At 44.8% G+C, this 18,904-nt stretch overlaps 1 protein-coding gene across 1 annotated transcript in view; it reads right to left on the reverse strand.

Moving 5' to 3' along the window:
- The window catches only part of CBX7 (chromobox 7), an 86,696-nt gene extending 68,101 nt beyond the window's left edge, over window positions 1-18,595 (reverse strand). Inside the window, exons 1-2 of the mRNA XM_063940494.1 lie at window positions 17,653-18,595; window positions 16,505-16,548 (exon numbers count right to left, since the gene is read on the reverse strand). Coding sequence (XP_063796564.1) covers window positions 16,505-16,548; window positions 17,653-17,721 — 113 coding nt within the window. The 5' untranslated portion in view covers window positions 17,722-18,595. The remainder of the gene's footprint in view (window positions 1-16,504; window positions 16,549-17,652) is intronic.
- Between the last annotated feature and the right edge of the window lie 309 nt (window positions 18,596-18,904).

The following is an 18,904-nucleotide window of genomic DNA, read 5'->3' on the forward strand; positions in this document are numbered from 1 at the left end:
AAAATCAAATTCTGCTAGGGTATGTAAACTTATGAGCACAACTGTATGCATTCATTCACTCTCTGATGTCATAACATTACTACACATTGTGTATTTTATCTCCTATCTTTTCACATATATCAGAGTGTCCAATCAAACCATCGTAAACAGAACACCATCGGTAACGCATTCAGATATATGTATCAAAAGCTAAGTATACTAGCTTTCATCCTTCTCTTTTCACCCGCACTGCTTAACGGTAGTGCCATATCGAATCCACACAACCACAAAATCTTCCAGTACAACAATACCCAGACCAGCATCTCCGACACCGGTCCAAAGACATTCGGAGTCCTGGTCTCAAAATTACACCGAATGTGCTTGATCGTCTGGATCGGCAGGAGAAATCTCAACAGCATCTGATGCAGTTCATTAAAGGTCTCTCGTCCCGGTTGGATGCTATCCAGAACATAGTGTCCCGGGCTCCGGCCGTAACCACTGCTACTCCCGCTTTGCCAGTACAAGCTACGGCTTCTGTTTCCTCCGCTGCCACCCCAATCTGGCTGTCTCTCCCTACTAAGTTTGATAGGAACCCCAAACTTTGCCATGGTTTTCTGAACCAATGCAAAATTCACTTCGAACTCCAGCCAGCCCACTTTTCCACAGCCCAGTCTTAAATTGCTTATGTCATCTCTCTGCTGTCAGGTACGGCGCTTGAGTGAGCATCTCCATTGTGGGAGAAGTGTGACCCTCTTCTATCAAATTATGATTTTGTTTCTGCTTTTTGAAAAACTTGATGAGCCTGGGAGAACCACTTCAGCTTCGATTGATATCCTATGCAGTCATCAAGGAGAGAGGACAGTGGGCCACGTAATTCAGTCTAAGACCCTGGCTGCCGAATTAAACTGGAACGAAGATGCGCTGAAGAAGTCTGCTTTCTGGAACGGCCTTGCTGATAAGATCAAGGATGAATTAGTAACTCGAGATACACCTGAAACTTTGGATCAACTAATTTCACTCTGCAACAAGGTTGAACTGAGCTGTCGAGAGCGTCAGCTGGAGAGAAACAAGCTAACTCGAGCCAGGTCTCATCCGTTGCCTCGTCCTCCATCCCTAACTTCAACTGCTGAGTAGCCAATGCAAATTAATTGGTCGTGGTTATCACCCGAGGAATGACTCAGACGCCGTAAATACAATCTCCACTCCTAACTTTTGCGGGAGAGCTCAAGTTAGGAGAAAATTCCGTATCCACCAAGAGGGCGGAAGCCATCCTTCCTGTAACTTTGAAGTTCCAAGGGACATCTACAGTGCTCCATGCCTTACTAGACTCCGATGCCACTGAAAACTTCATTTCTTACGAATACCTCAGTTACCAACAGTGACGTTACCCCGATCGGTGGCACTCACAGCTTTGGACGGGAGTCGCAACCCCGCTGCTACCATTACCTGTTGCCTCTGAAATTGCATGTAGGAGTTCTCTTATTCTTGGTGATATCCAAATCCTCTCATACAATTGTTTAAGGCCTACCCTGGCTCCAGCTCCACAATCCTCAGTTGGACTGATCTACAATACAAGTCCTATCTTGGAGTACTTCTTGCTTCAATGGTTGTCTACAGCTGGTATTGCCCCTTCGCTCTTCTTCAGCAGCAGTGGTCAGGCTGCCACCAGATTACTCTGAATTTTCTGATGTCTTCTGTAAACAAGCCACGGATACCTTACCCCCACATCGAGCATGGGATTGCACCATTGACCTGGTGCCAGGGAAGACGTTGTCTCGAAATTGGGCCTATCCATTATTGCTCCCCGAGACTTAGGGGATGTCCGATTATATCAAGGAAAACCTTCAAAAAGGTTTCATCCGGCCTTCATCATCCCCAGCGGGTGCAGTATTCTTCTTCATCAAGAAAAAGGATGGATTACGTCCTTGCATTGATTATCGCGCCCTCAATGATATCCCCATCAAGAACCAATACCCTCTACCCCTCATCACCAAATTGTTGACAGGGTGCGAGGTGCTACTATTTTCACCAAGTTAGACCTCAGGGGGGCTTACTATCTCATCAGAATCCAAGAGGGTGACGAATGCAAAACCGCCTTCAATACTCGGGATGGGCATTATGGGTATTTGGTAATGCCCTTTGGTCTTTGTAATGCCCCTGTCGTTTTCCAACACTTCATCAATGAGATATTTCTCTAACGTCCTAAGTGGATGCTGGGGATTCCGTAAGGACCATGGGGAATAGCGGCTCCGCAGGAGACTGGGCACAAAAGTAAAGCTTTAGAACTACCTGGTGTGCACTGGCTCCTCCCCCTATGACCCTCCTCCAAGCCTCAGTTAAGATTTTGTGCCCGAACGAGAAGGGTGCACACTAGGTGGCTCTCCTGAGCTGCTTAGTGAAAAGTTTAGTTTTAGGCACGACCTCCACCCGGGAGAGTGGGGACTTCACCCAGAAGTCTTCCACATGATTATAAACCGTTGGGAAAAACTCGACAGGTATTGCGCCAGGTCAAGGGACCCTCAGGCAATAGCTGTAGACGCTCTGGTAACACCGTGGGTGTACCAGTCAGTGTATGTGTTCCCTCATCTGCCTCTCATACCCAAGGTACTGAGATTGATAAGATGGAGAGGAGTAAGCACTATATTCGTGGCTCCGGATTGGCCAAGAAGGACTTGGTAACCGGAACTTCAAGAGATGCTCACGGAGGATCCGTGGCCTCTACCTCTAAGAAGGGACCTGCTCCAGCAAGGACCCTGTCTGTTCCAAGACTTACCGCGGCTGCGTTTGACGGCATGGCGGTTGAACGCCGGATCCTGAAGGAAAAAAGGCATTCCGGATGAAGTCATCCCTATCCTGATCAAAGCCAGGAAGGATGTAACCGCAAAACATTATCACCGCATTTGGCGAAAATATGTTGCGTGGTGCGAGGCCAGTAAGGCCCGACGGAGGAAATTCAACTGGGTCGATTCCTACATTTCCTGCAAACAGGAGTGTCTATGGGCCTGAAATTGGGGTCCATTAAGGTTCAAAATTTCGGCCCTGTCAATTTTCTTCCAAAAAGAACTAGCTTCAGTCCCTGAAGTTTCAGACGTTGTAAAAGGGGTACTGCATATACAGCCTCCTTTTGTGCCTCCAGTGGCACCTTGGGATCTCAATGTAGTTTTTGGGTTCCAAAAAGTCACATTGTTTTGAACCACTTAAATCTGTGGAGTTAAAATATCTCACATGGAAAGTGGTCATGCTGTTGGCCCTGGCCTGGGCCAGGCGCGTGTCAGAATTGGCGGCTTTATCCTGTAAAAGCCCTTATCTGATTTTCCATTCGGACAGGGCGGAATTGAGGACTCGTCCTCAGTTTCTCCCTAAGGTGGTTTCAGCGTTTCACCTGAACCAACCTATTGTGGTGCCTGCGGCTACTAGGGACTTGGAGGACTCCAAGTTGCTAGACGTTGTCAGGGCCCTGAAAATATATATTTCCAGGACGGCTGGAGTCAGAAAATCTGACTCGCTGTTTATCCTGTATGCACCCAACAAACTGGGTGCTCCTGCTTCTAAGCAGACTATTGCTCGTTGGATTTGTAGTACAATTCAGCTTGCACATTCTGTGGCAGGCCTGCCACAGCCAAAAATCTGTAAATGCCCACTCCACAAGGAAGATGGGCTCATCTTGGGCGGCTGCCCGAGGGGTCTCGGCTTTACAACTTTGCCGAGCAGCTACTTGGTCAGGAGCAAATACGTTTGTAAAATTCTACAAAATTGATACCCTGGCTGAGGAGGACCTGGAGTTCTCTCATTTGGTGCTGCAGAGTCATCCGCACACGCTCCCGCCCGTTTGGGAGCTTTGGTATAATCCCCATGGTCCTTACGGAATCCCCAGCATCCACTTAGGACGTAAGAGAAAATAAGAATTTACTTACCGATAATTCTATTTCTCGTAGTCCGTAGTGGATGCTGGGCGCCCATCCCAAGTGCGGATTGTCTGCAATACTGGTACATAGTTATTGTTACCAAAAAATCGGGTTATTGCTGTAGTGAGCCATCTTTTCTAGAGGCTCCTCTGTTATCATGCTGTTAACTGGGTTTAGATCACGAGTTGTACGGTGTGATTGGTGTGGCTGGTATGAGTCTTACCCGGGATTCAAAATCCTTCCTTATTGTGTACGCTCGTCCGGGCACAGTATCCTAACTGAGGCTTGGAGGAGGGTCATAGGGGGAGGAGCCAGTGCACACCAGGTAGTTCTAAAGCTTTACTTTTGTGCCCAGTCTCCTACGGAGCCGCTATTCCCCATGGTCCTTACGGAATCCCCAGCATCCACTACGGACTACGAGAAATAGAATTATCGGTAAGTAAATTCTTATTTTTGAGACCTGCTCTATAAAAGTGTGATCGTGTACCTGGACAATATACTTATCTTTTCTTCCAACCTTCATGATCATCGCTTACAAGTTAAAGAGGTTCTTCTTCGGCTTCAACTGATTAATTTATATGCAAAGATCAAGAAGTGTGTGTTCGAGGAATCTATTCCCTTTCTAAGATATATCACTTCAGGGACTGAGATTTGCATGGAACCAGAGAAGCTACAAGCCATCCACTCTTGGACGAAACCAACTTCACTTAAAGTGATACAGCGATTCCTCGGTTTCGCTACCTATTACAGCAAGTTCATCAGAGGCTTCTCTACCATAGCTGGTCCCATCACAGCTCTTACTCGCAAGGTAGCCAATCCTACGCTCTGGTCTGAGGAGGCGGACGCTACATTCCAGCAGCTTAAACAAGCCTTCACGTCAGCACTGGTTCTCAAGCAGCCGGACAGTACTCAACAGTTTAATTTGGAAGTCAACGCATCTACCGCTGGAGTGGGAGCTGTTCTTTCTCAAAGATCTGAGGACGGGAAACTTCATCCTTGTGGGTTGTGTTCAGATATTTTGGATTTACAGTTGATACAGTATATGAGTATATTGAAATCCTGGAAGCAAATCAATATTATACTAAAATCAACAGCTTATTTTATAGAACAGAGTTGGCTTTCATTTGCCCAGCATTAGAAGCCTGGGTGAGTGGAATATATTGTGAGAGGTATGTCAGACCACTCACAATTGACAGGAGAAAACCGTCCATTCCAGCTTCATTTTCTTCAAATAAGCAAACTTATTTCATATTCATTAAGGGGATAGTTAATGAAATTGAATGTCTTATTAGTTGAGCGTATAAATATTTACATTATCCAGATCATACATATCCTCTTATTGGATTAGGATGCACAGTCATTAAACATTTATACTGTATTGAAGCTATGTAACATATGCTATGACTTCAGTATATTGGGGGGAATTCAATTAGCCGCGGTAAAGGACCACAAATAATAGATCCCTGGGCGATAATTTAATTGATGCAGATAGCCGGCATTATCGGGGATTTTGTTTCCGCTGCCAAGCTCCTGTGTTTTTCGCACAAAAAACAGGTACATTTTTCCTCTAAAAACATGCATTAATTGAATAAAACATTGGACAAAATGTTTTTGTGAAAACATTACTACAGCTAATTGAATTTTCCCCATACTCTAATTTAATTTAGATCTAAATATTTTCTTTCTAATGACACAAGATATGTAATTGTTATACTATACACTTCAAGTCTTTACTTTTTTTTTTATATTTTAATGAATTAGATGCACTTTCCAGTTTTCTTAGCACTTTATTCTTATAGCAACATGTGTAAAACAAAAAAGTACTTTTGTATTACTCCTACGGTACATCCGGAAAGTATTCACAGCGATTCACCTTTTCCTCATTTTGTTATGTTACAGCCTTATTCCAAACTGGAATAAATTAATTTCTTCGCTCAAAATTCTACACACAATACCCCATAATGACAACATGAAAAGTTTTTTTTTTAGATTTTTGCAAATGTATAAAAAAAAAAACAACTAACAAATCACATGTACGTAAGTATTCACAGCCTTTGCTCAATACTTTGTTGATGCACCTTTGGCAGCTATTACAGCCTCAAGTCTTTTTGATGCCACAAGCTTGGCACACCTATCTTTGGGCAGTTTCGCTCATTCCTCTTTACAGCACCTCTCAAACTCCATCAGGTTGGATGGGAAGCGTCGGTGCACAGCCATTTTCAGATCTCCCCAGAGATGTTCAATCGGATTCAAGTCTGAGCTCTGGCCGGGTAACTCAAGGACATTCACAGAGTTGTCCTGAAGCCACTACTTTGATATCTTGGCTGTGTGCTTAGGGTTGTTGTCCTGCTGAAAAATGAACCGTCGCCCCAGTCTGAGGTCAAGAGCGCTCTGGAGCAGGTTTTCATCCAGGATGTCTCTGTACATTGCTGCATTCATCTCTCCCTCTATCCTGACTAGTCTGACAGTTCCTGCTGCTGAAAAACATCCCACAGCATGATGCTGCCACCACCATGCTTCACTGTAGGGATGGTATTGGCCTGCTGATGAGCGATGCCTGGTTTCTTCCAAACATGACACCTGGCATTCACGTCAGAGTTCAATCTTTGTATCATCAGACCAGAGTATTTTGTTTCTCATGGTCGAAGAGTCCTTCAGGAGCATTTTGGCAAACTCCAGGCGGGCTATCATGTGCTTTTTACTAAGGAGTGGCTTCCGTCTGGCCACTCTATCATACAGGCCTGATTGGTGGATTGCTGCGGAGATGGTTGTCCTTCTGGAAGGTTCTCCTCTCTCCACATAGGAATGCTGTAGCTCTGACAGAGCAACCATCAAGGGTTCTTGGTCACCTCTTTGACTAGGGTCCTTCTCCCCCGATCGCTCAGTTTGGACGGACAGCCAGCTCTAGGAAGAGTCCTGGTGGTTCCGAACTTCTTCCATTTACGGATGATGGAGGCCACTGTGCTCATTGGTACCTTCAAAGCAGCAGATATTTTTCTGTACCCTTCCTCAGATTTGTGCCTCGAGACAATCCTGTCTCGGAGGTCTATAGACAATTCCTTTGACTTCATCCTTGGTTTGTGCTCAGACATGCACTGTCAAGTGTGGGACCATATATTGACAGGTGTGTGCCTTTCCAAATCATGTGCAATCAACTGAATTTACCACATGTGGACTCCAATTAAGCTGTAGGAACATCTCAAGGATGATCAGTGGAAACAGGATGCACCTGAGCTCAATTTTTGAGCTTCATGGCAAAGGCTGTGAATACTTATGTACATGTGATTTCTTAGTTCTTTATTTTTAATAAACTTGCAAAAATCACAAAAAAACTTTTTTCATTGTCATTATGGGGTATTGTGTGTAGAATTTTGAGGGGAAAAAATAAATTTATTCCATTTTGGAATAAGGCTGAAACATAACAAAATATGGAAAAAGTGAAGCAATGTGAATACTTTCCGGATGCACTCTAATTCAATCAACTTCTTAATGCTTGTATTGTGTGCACAACTACATCAGGAAAAAAAGATTAGCATTTGTTTTAGAAAGTGAAATAAACTGATGTGTATATTTAAATTGCATTTAATTTAATTTACTATGCAGTAATAGGGCTTTATATTTTTTGTTTCTCTAACGTCCTAGTGGATGCTGGGGACTCCGAAAGGACCATGGGGAATAGCGGCTCCGCAGGAGACTGGGCACAAAAGTAAAAGCTTTAGGACTACCTGGTGTGCACTGGCTCCTCCCCCTATGACCCTCCTCCAAGCCTCAGTTAGATTTTTGTGCCCGAACGAGAAGGGTGCATACTAAGGGGCTCTCCTGAGCTGCTTAGAGTAAAAGTTTAAAGTAGGTTTTTTATTTTCAGTGAGACCTGCTGGCAACAGGCTCACTGCACCGAGGGACTAAGGGGAGAAGAAGCGAACTCACCTGCGTGCAGAGTGGATTGGGCTTCTTAGGCTACTGGACATTAGCTCCAGAGGGACGATCACAGGCCCAGCCATGGATGGGTCCCAGAGCCGCGCCGCCGGCCCCCTTACAGAGCCAGAAGACTGAAGAGGTCCGGAAAATCGGCGGCAGAAGACGTCCTGTCTTCAATAAGGTAGCGCACAGCACCGCAGCTGTGCGCCATTGCTCTCAGCACACTTCACACTCCGGTCACTGAGGGTGCAGGGCGCTGGGGGGGGGGGCGCCCTGAGACGCAATAAAAATACCTTTTTTGGCAAAAAATACATCACATATAGCTCCTGGGCTATATGGATGCATTTAACCCCTGCCAATTTTTCCATAAAAAAGCGGGAGAAAGGCCGCCGAGAAGGGGGCGGAGCCTATCTCCTCAGCACACTGGCGCCATTTTTTCCTCACAGCTCCGTTGGAGGAAGGATCCCTGACTCTCCCCTGCAGTCCTGCACTACAGAAACAGGGTAAAACAAGAGAGGGGGGGCACTAATTTGGCAGATAAATATATACAGCAGCTATATCAGGGAAAAACACTTATATAAGGTTATCCCTATATATATATAGCGCTCTGGTGTGTGCTGGCAAACTCTCCCTCTGTCTCCCCAAAGGGCTAGTGGGGTCCTGTCCTCTATCAGAGCATTCCCTGTGTGTGTGCTGTGTGTCGGTACGTTGTGTCGACATGTATGAGGAGGAAAATGGTGTGGAGGCGGAGCAATTGCCTGTGTTAGTGATGTCACCCCCTAGGGAGTCGACACCTGACTGGATGGTCTTATGGAAAGAATTACGTGATAGTGTCAGCACTTTACAAAAGACTGTTGACGACACGAGACAGCCGGCAAATCAGTTAATACCTGTACAGGTGTCTCAAACACCGTCAGGGGCTATAAAACGCCCGTTACCTCAGGTCGATACAGACACTGACACGGACACTGACTCCAGTGTCGACGGTGAGGAAACAAACGTATTTTCCAGTAGGGCCACACGTTACATGATCACGGCAATGAAGGAGGTTTTGAACATTTCTGATACTACAAGTACCACAAAAAAGGGTATTATGTGGGGTGTGAAAAAACTACCCGTAGTTTTTCCTGAATCAGATGAATGAAATGAGGTGTGTGATGAAGCGTGGGTTTCCCCCGATAAAAAACTGCTAATTTCTAAAAAATTATTGGCATTATACCCTTTCCCGCCAGAGGTTAGGGCACGTTGGGAAACACCCCCTAGGGTAGATAAGGCGCTCACACGCTTATCAAAACAAGTGGCGTTACCGTCTCCTGATACGGCCGCCCTCAAGGAACCAGCTGATAGGAAGCTGGAAAATGTCCTAAAAAGTATATACACACATACTGGTATTATACTGCGACCAGCAATCGCCTCAGCCTGGATGTGCAGTGCTGGGGTGGCTTGGTCGGATTCCCTGACTGAAAATATTGATACCCTGGACAGGGACAATATATTATTGACTATAGAGCATTTAAAGGATGCATTTCTATATATGCGAGATGCACAGAGGGATATTTGCACTCTGGCATCAAGAGTAAGTGCGATGTCCATTTCTGCCAGAAGAGGGTTATGGACGCGACAGTGGTCAGGTGATGCGGATTCCAAACGGCATATGGAAGTATTGCCGTATAAAGGGGAGGAGTTATTTGGGGTCGGTCTATCGGACCTGGTGGCCACGGCAACGGCTGGGAAATCCACCTTTTTACCCCAGGTCACCTCTCAGCAGAAAAAGATACCGTCTTTTCAGGCTCAGTCCTTTCGTCCCCATAAGGGCAAGCGGGCAAAAGGCCACTCATATCTGCCCCGGGGCAGAGGAAGGGGAAAAAGACTGCAGCAGACAGCCTCTTCCCACGAACAGAAGCCCTCCCCCGCTTCTGCCAAGTCCTCAGCATGACGCTGGGGCCTTACAAGCGGACTCAGGCACGGTGGGGGCCCGTCTCAAGAATTTCAGCGCGCAGTGGGCTCACTCGCAAGTGGACCCCTGGATCCTGCAGGTAGTATCTCAGGGGTACAAATTGGAATTCGAGACGTCTCCCCCTCGCCGGTTCCTGAAGTCTGCTTTACCAACGTCTCCCCCCGATAGGGAGGCGGTATTGGAAGCCATTCACAAGCTGTATTCCCAGCAGGTGATAATCAAGGTACCCCTCCTACAACAGGGAAAGGGGTATTATTCCACGCTGTTTGTGGTACCGAAGCCGGACGGCTCGGTGAGACCAATTTTAAATCTGAAATCCTTGAACACTTACATAAAAAGGTTCAAGTTCAAGATGGAGTCACTCAGAGCAGTGATAGCGAACCTGGAAGAAGGGGACTATATGGTGTCTCTGGACATCAAGGATGCTTACCTCCATGTCCCAATTTGCCCTTCTCACCAAGGGTACCTCAGGTTTGTGGTACAGAACTGTCACTATCAGTTTCAGACGCTGCCGTTTGGATTGTCCACGGCACCCCGGGTCTTTACCAAGGTAATGGCCGAAATGATGATTCTTCTTCGAAGAAAAGGCGTCTTAATTATCCCTTACTTGGACGATCTCCTGATAAGGGCAAGGTCCAGGGAACAGTTAGAGGTCGGAGTAGCACTATCTCAAGTAGTACTACGACAGCACGGATGGATTCTAAATATTCCAAAATCGCAGCTGATTCCGACGACACGTCTGCTGTTCCTAGGGATGATTCTGGACACAGTACAGAAAAAGGTGTTTCTCCCGGAGGAGAAAGCCAGGGAGTTATCCGACCTAGTCAGGAACCTCCTAAGACCAGGCCAAGTGTCAGTGCATCAATGCACAAGGGTCCTGGGAAAGATGGTGGCTTCTTACGAAGCGATTCCATTCGGCAGATTCCACGCAAGAACCTTTCAGTGGGATCTGCTGGACAAATGGTCCGGATCGCATCTTCAAATGCATCAGCGGATAACCCTGTCTCCAAGGACAAGGGTGTCTCTCCTGTGGTGGTTACAGAGTGCTCATCTCCTAGAGGGCCGCAGATTCGGCATTCAGGATTGGGTCCTGGTGACCACGGATGCCAGCCTGAGAGGCTGGGGAGCAGTCACACAGGGAAAAAAATTCCAGGGCTTGTGGTCAAGCATGGAAACGTCACTTCACATAAATATCCTGGGACTAAGGGCCATTTACAATGCCCTAAGTCAGGCAAGGCCTCTGCTTCAGGGTCAGCCGGTGTTGATCCAGTCGGACAACATCACGGCAGTCGCCCACGTAAACAGACAGGGCGGCACAAGAAGCAGGAGGGCAATGACGGAAGTTGCAAGGATTCTTCGCTGGGCGGAAAATCATGTGATAGCACTGTCAGCAGTGTTCATTCCGGGAGTGGACAACTGGGAAGCAGACTTCCTCAGCAGACACGATCTTCACCCGGGGGAGTGGGGTCTTCACCCAGAAGTCTTCCACATGATTGTGAACCGTTGGGAAAAACCAAAGGTGGACATGATGGCGTCCCGCCTCAACAAAAAACTGGGCAGATATTGCGCCAGGTCAAGGGACCCTCAGGCAATAGCTGTGGACGCTCTTGTAACACCGTGGGTGTACCAGTCAGTATATGTGTTCCCTCCTCTGCCTCTCATACCCAAGGTACTGAGAATTATAAGAAGGAGAGGTGTAAAGACTATACTCGTGGCTCCGGATTGGCCAAGAAGGACTTGGTACCCGGAAATTCAAGAGATGCTCACGGAAGACCCGTGGCCTCTACCTCTAAGAAAGGACCTGCTCCAGCAGGGATCATGTCTGTTCCAAGACTTACCGCGGCTGCGTTTGACGGCATGGCGGTTGAACGCCGGATTCTGAAGGAAAAAGGCATTCCAGATGAAGTCATCCCTACCCTGATCAAAGCCAGGAAGGATGTAACTGTGCAACATTATCACCGTATTTGGCGTAAATATGTTGCGTGGTGTGAGGCCAGGAAGGCCCCTACAGAGGAATTTCAACTGGGTCGATTCCTGCATTTCCTGCAAACAGGACTGTCTATGGGCCTCAAATTAGGGTCCATTAAGGTTCAAATTTCGGCCCTGTCAATATTCTTCCAAAAAGAACTAGCTTCAGTTCCTGAAGTTCAGACGTTTGTCAAGGGAGTACTGCATATACAGCCTCCTTTTGTGCCTCCAGTGGCACCTTGGGATCTCAATGTAGTTTTGGGATTCCTAAAATCACATTGGTTTGAACCACTCACCACTGTGGACTTAAAATATCTCACATGGAAAGTGGTAATGCTGTTAGCCCTGGCTTCAGCCAGGCGTGTATCAGAATTGGCGGCTTTATCCTATAAAAGCCCTTACCTAATTTTTCATACGGACAGGGCAGAATTGAGGACTCGTCCTCAATTTCTCCCGAAGGTGGTTTCAGCATTTCACTTAAACCAGCCTATTGTGGTGCCTGCGGCTACTAGGGACTTGGAGGATTCCAAGTTGCTGGACGTAGTCAGGGCCCTGAAAATATATGTTTCCAGGACGGCTGGAGTCAGAAAATCTGACTCGCTGTTTATCCTGTATGCACCCAACAAGCTGGGTGCTCCTCCATCTAAGCAGACGATTGCTCGTTGGATTTGTAGTACAATTCAGCTTGCACATTATGTGGCAGGCCTGCCACAGCCAAAATCTGTAAAAGCCCATTCCACACGGAAAGTGGGCTCATCTTGGGCGGCTGCCCGAGGGGTCTCGGCTTTACAACTTTGCCGAGCAGCTACTTGGTCAGGGGCAAATACGTTTGCAAAATTCTACAAATTTGATACCCTGGCTGAGGAGGACCTGGAGTTCTCTCATTCGGTGCTGCAGAGTCATCCGCACTCTCCCGCCCGTTTGGGAGCTTTGGTATAATCCCCATGGTCCTTTCGGAGTCCCCAGCATCCACTAGGACGTTAGAGAAAATAAGAATTTACTTACCGATAATTCTATTTCTCATAGTCCGTAGTGGATGCTGGGCGCCCATCCCAAGTGCGGATTGTCTGCAATACTTGTACATAGTTATTGTTACAAAAATCGGGTTATTATTGTTGTGAGCCATCTTTTCAGAGGCTCCTCTGTTATCATGCTGTTAACTGGGTTCAGATCACAAGTTGTACGGTGTGATTGGTGTGGCTGGTATGAGTCTTACCCGGGATTCAAAATCCTTCCTTATTGTGTACGCTCGTCCGGGCACAGTATCCTAACTGAGGCTTGGAGGAGGGTCATAGGGGGAGGAGCCAGTGCACACCAGGTAGTCCTAAAGCTTTTACTTTTGTGCCCAGTCTCCTGCGGAGCCGCTATTCCCCATGGTCCTTTCGGAGTCCCCAGCATCCACTACGGACTATGAGAAATAGAATTATCGGTAAGTAAATTCTTATTTTTACCAGTACAGGCATGCCACATCTTTATGCGCTCTCTATGCTTTCTGTAAACTATTTTGGTGCAAATGCATATTGTACAATATACACTCTAACATCGAGCTACAGAAATAAGGCAACGTACAATATGTTGTGAACGCATATACCTGCCCTGCTCTAAATGGGCCCTATTATCTGACAGATACCAGAGATACAGAACTGATCACATCTCAGGCTATAAAGTCCATCATACACAGCCATACTCATATTCAAATATACCTAGATCTGTCCAGATTCATATTTTAACAATGTTAGCGAAACCCTTAAAGCAATTAACAAAAGAAAAAAAAAAAAGGAAAATTGCATGCATCTGTTTCATATTGGTGTGTATTGGTGTATCATTTTCTCCAGTGTTTTTATAAAGGTTCTGTTTGACTATGAACTTAGCTGTATACAGACCCTAATCGAAGTTACCTAACTTACCTAAGAGAAATGGACTAGGTGGTCTTTGGCAGAAGAGAACTGTGGGTCTGATGTATCAAGCAGTGAAAAGAGTGAATTAGTGTACCAGTGGAGAAATTGCCCATAGCAACCAATCAGCTTTGAGGTAGCATTTTTCATGTGCAGTCTATAAAATAACAGATAGCTGCTGATTGGTTGCTATGGGCAACTTCTCCACTCTTTTCACTGCTTGATACATCAACCACTGTGTTTACTATAGTCTTCTCCAGTGTCATTAAATGCTCATACCGATATTGGTAATAAAAAAAAATTCTCTTTACACTGTATTTAAATCTCTCTCTAATAAAAAAAAAAAAATTATATATATATATATATATATATATATATATATATATATATACACACATACACACACACACACACACACACACACACACACACACACACACACATTATACAGTGCAGTAGCTGTATAGTAATGCAAGTGAGCAGCTGAAATTCACCATTTAAAAGACCATGGTTATTTCACTCATGATAGTATGCTGAAGTAAGTTTCACAAGCGAAACCACTTGACATTTGCAAGTGGAACCCAAGACACGATAGCAGAGATCTATGTCTATGCTTCACCAATGATTTCCATTATATCTCCACTGTGCGAATTTCTTTTTAGATATTGTTTCAAACCTACATTTAAGCTAAAAAAAAAAAAAAAAAAAATGATGTGGAGTTTCTTTAACTGGCTATGTTTTTAAGATCTCCCTGTGTTCTTACAGGAGAAAAAATCAAATCCACAAAAATCTATTCTGTTGAATACTAAAGTAAACTCTCAGAAATTTGCCAGTTTAGGTTACATATCGAAGGGGCCCCTTCACCTAGCAAGAGTCAGAGGGACTTCTAAATTAATCAGCTTTGTAACCTGGGGTTCTGCTATTTTGGCAATACAGCGCAAGTAATCAATTCAGCTTGTCATGTTAATACGGCAGTGCAGGTTGGGGTATGGTGGAGGTCCAATCACAAGGCACAATATCTTTGATGGGACTTGTGATTGGTCCTCATGCCCTTCAACCTGGGCTGTAAGAGGAACAGAGAAGCCCTGCAAAAAAACAGGATTTCAGCTAGTGGGAGAGTAACTTTTACTAGATGGTGGTAGTGCAGCTTCAAAGAAAAGTTTGAGAAACTATGATGTAACATATCTTCCAACACCATCTAATACACATGTTACGTACACAATGTTCTGCTCGTGCTTTTCCCATTCAGTTTCTTATCATATCAGCCACATATGAACTAAATAATTCTCTTTATAAACAATACATTTTAATTCATGCCAAGCTACTGCAATTAGAAGATACACAACATTTGTAAAATCAGGAGCAGACTGTTCCAGGATAAATTAGAAAGGAGGTATATAAATACAGTGTGTCTTGAAAAGGATTACATCTTATTGTACAATAGTATCAATATAGGGATGTCACAAACATCTGCAAAAACAAACCCACACTGGAAACATAGTGACAGTTACCTTGTTGGGTTTCTTATTTAAATGGTCTAATCTTTATCTGCAGAAATATGAAAGGGTCAATAGTTTTGCTGTAATGTTGGTTTGCAACAATGACCATCTTTAATAAAGAGAAATGTAACAGCCCAGAAAAGAACGGGTTACACAGAGCACACCTTTCCTCTGCTGTTCCTGCACACACTGCAGCAAGGACTGAAGTAAACAAGTGAGCATATGACTCATGCGTCACTCTCAGCTCCCCCTCCTCTGAGTTCTCACTCCCCCGGTCAGATTAGAGGTGATAAACAAGACGTATTCAATAGGCAGTGCTTATCTAGAAGCAGTCAGTGCCATGCCAAGAGCCCGCACACACACACAGGCAGCTCACAGTGATGCTGGCTCTCAGATAGTCCTAATCAGAAATGACCCATAATACAGACCTGTATAATGTTAAATATATACTTATCCAATAGCAATCTCCTGTATCTGCATCTAAAGGTAAAGCTATCAGGACTGTTGCAAAACCCAGGTCTGAGAATCTGATATAGCATCCAATGACACTCTTAACACCAGAAAATAGATCTTCATCGCCCAAAAACAAACTGGAGGGTGTACTCAAAAGCTTAGCATCAATCATACAATCAACCTGTTACTGCAGCACATAAGTTTTCTTAATGGACCAAAACACATTCCAAACATTACTAGAACAAAATATTTATTGTCCTGGTCATAGCTTTACTTTCTAATATAAGAGTAACATAAATAATATAAAAATAACAACCAATACACAATTGTTTATTTGCATAACATACATGCTTATATCCCAATTATAAAGCACAATGGAATATGCTGGTGCTATACAAGTAATTAATAATGTTAATAATAATATTCCGAATATAGTCCTACATTTTATTTATCACCCCTCAGTTTCATTAGTGTTTGGTGCTCTACACATGATAATCACTGCAAAATGGATACTTTGACTGTAAAGTCATTCTTCATGTTAATTATACAACTAAATGCTGCATATTATCTCATAATAAGTACTTTTCCTGATAAACGGAATAATATTTACACACATAATAAATGGTGAAGTGTGGGCTGCAAATACTACAGAGGGGCTAGAGGAGGAGCGCACACTTATTACAGAGAGGAAAATCACCTCCCTCTAACCACACACAGGACCAGAAGGCGGGAAAATTCAAAGATGCTTTTTGCCAAGTAGAATCAAGTGCGCTGTGGTTATGGGGAACGTGAGCTTACATGTGCGATAGTGTAACACTGGGACTGTATGTGTGTGGGTGAGTTACTGCAGATGCCAATGTGGCAATATAATAGTCCATCTCACTGCCTATCAGTAATCTCTTAAGGCTCATTTTTAATTATTGTACTCACTTTGGGGGCCAGCCTTTCCACTTCACAAGATATTCCACATTACCCTGGAAAGACAAAAATAATAAACATTGTTCTCTTCACAATGGAAAAACCACATTCTATTAAATAAGTTACATATACTGTAATAGCAAACAGATGGCAGTGGTAAAATAGATATGCTAAAACAGTTGGCAGAGTAACGCATTCTGGGGGCACCCAAGTCAGAATTTATTAGCAATAGAACCTTAATAAAATATGTGGAAACTGGTTATTTCTTGTATATGTACATTTAATGTATGATAGCACACACCAGCATACAGGGCACAGATTGAAAGCATTGTATATATTAGTCACATACTCCTTTTTTAAATTGAAATGACCGGCTATTTGTTGAAATCATGTAAAACACTTTTGTTCACCTATGCAGTACTGGGCACCTGAGAATATTACTACTGCATAAAACAAACATTTGTAATGTGAGAGTCATCTGTATGAGTCACAGCTTGGTTAGTCACCTATACAAAGATTAGCTTACTATGTGAGTCACTTTTAGCGTAAGAGATGCTTGTCTCAGCGTCCAGCGGTTCTGATTTTCTGTGCAATATATAAAATAACTGGAAAAAGGTACAACTGCAGTATTAATGGTTGGTCAGGTCAACAGGCAAAATTAAGTTCTGTATTATTCTGTTGCATAAGTAGGTCATGCATGATTCATACAAATGATTTGAGTATATTAAAAAGACATTCAATGGTAACTAAAATAAGCATGTATAGGAGACCTTCTATAGACTGTATGGTCATACTGTACATAAAATGTGACATCAAAAAGTATTTAATTTGTAATATGGGGAACCCATTGCAGCAACAATCAAAGTTGTAACCAACTACGCTGATCACTGCCAATAGGCTGTATGTATAAAACCAATAGCGAATTGGTGAATGTGTATCCATTCGGCCACCTGTACATCCTTAATGTATGGCTAACTTTTTGTGGTCAATCTCAGGGGCACAGCTAACCTGGGTATCACTGTTACTGCATACACTACAACCCCCACCCAGCTCAACAACTGCCAGATTTAAACCACCAAGCTGAGACATTAAACATATGTACTGTATGCCATGCAATGTCAAACCCTGCAGGAAAGTGCCCCCAGCCTCTGAGATCTTACCTTTCTTATTCTCTTCTTGCGAATGCTCTCTACGGCAAACACTTGTTCACCAATGGCAGACAGCTCCATGCCAATCTCCGGGGTTGTTTCCCTGTGCCAAGTAGTCTCCAGTCCACTGGTAGACACCCTCTTGTTAATGCAGAGGACGCTTTTTCCTATGTTGCAGAGTGAGCGATGCACGGTGACACACCCCCCTCTGCAATGCACGGATGCCAATGGTGCTGTGCCACACTACAGCTGTCTAGGTGGTTGCAAATATGCCACTTCTTGCAATAAGCTGATTCTTAAGAATAAATAATTCTTCACTACTCTTACTTGCAAATACCCACAAACCAAGCAGCCACTACTATGCCCCCGTCCTTGCTGATCTTGCTTGTGATATTCTAGGTATGGGATGCCTACGCCCCCTTCTATTTTGGAGATCTACCAGTGTGTTTTGGTAAAGGTGCAGCTCCTACCCTGCTATCAGTCACCACCCGCAGTCTGCGGAGCTGTGGTGCCCTACAATGATCTGCCCTATTAGGGTAACACGTCCTTACCCCTGCCTCCTTCACTTAGCTTCCCGCTAAATTGCAATGGCAATTGAAAGTTTAGAGCTAGTGTGTAAATGTTGCCAATGATGCCCGCTTCCTCCAGCGCTGCCTCTCTTCTCTCTCCTCCTCGCCAAATTGCTGCTGCAGGCTCCTCCAGATGTGACACCTCCCTCCCACAATTTTCCCAAAAAAAGCCGTAGGTGCTGTATGCAGTGCTAGCTGGGCGTTATTATAGACTGGGATCCATAGGGTGAGGCACGGAGATAGTGGACGACTAAACTGGTCAGCTCTCTGCACTGGCACTGCTGCTCCTTCCTCTCTCTGTCCTTCTTTGCATTACAACCTGCGCAACATTTTCAGGGAGCGCGCAGCAGCAGCAGCAGCAGCATCATCTCGGGAACGACAGTTACTAGTAGTTTCTAGTGGGAGAAGAAACCTTTGATGACATCACTTGAGCATGTGACCGCACTCAGCGGGAGGGGCCTAGTGTGAGTGAAATGATAGCTGTGGTGAGGGAACGAAGAAGGAGATGGTGATGGCCAGAGAGCACAATACATTCTGGAAAGCCAGTGGTGCCACCAGTGTGTGTGTGGACAATAAGCATGCTCCCCCCTGTGTCTCATGTCTGTGTCTCATGTCTACTCTGTGCGACAAGGAACAGGTGTAAAGCAGCCTTACGTTAGGCAGCCTGTGGTACTGCCACTGCAGTGCTGGGGAAC

Source organism: Pseudophryne corroboree, chromosome 9, assembly GCF_028390025.1.
Source record: "Pseudophryne corroboree isolate aPseCor3 chromosome 9, aPseCor3.hap2, whole genome shotgun sequence".
Taxonomy (NCBI): Eukaryota; Metazoa; Chordata; class Amphibia; order Anura; family Myobatrachidae; genus Pseudophryne; species Pseudophryne corroboree.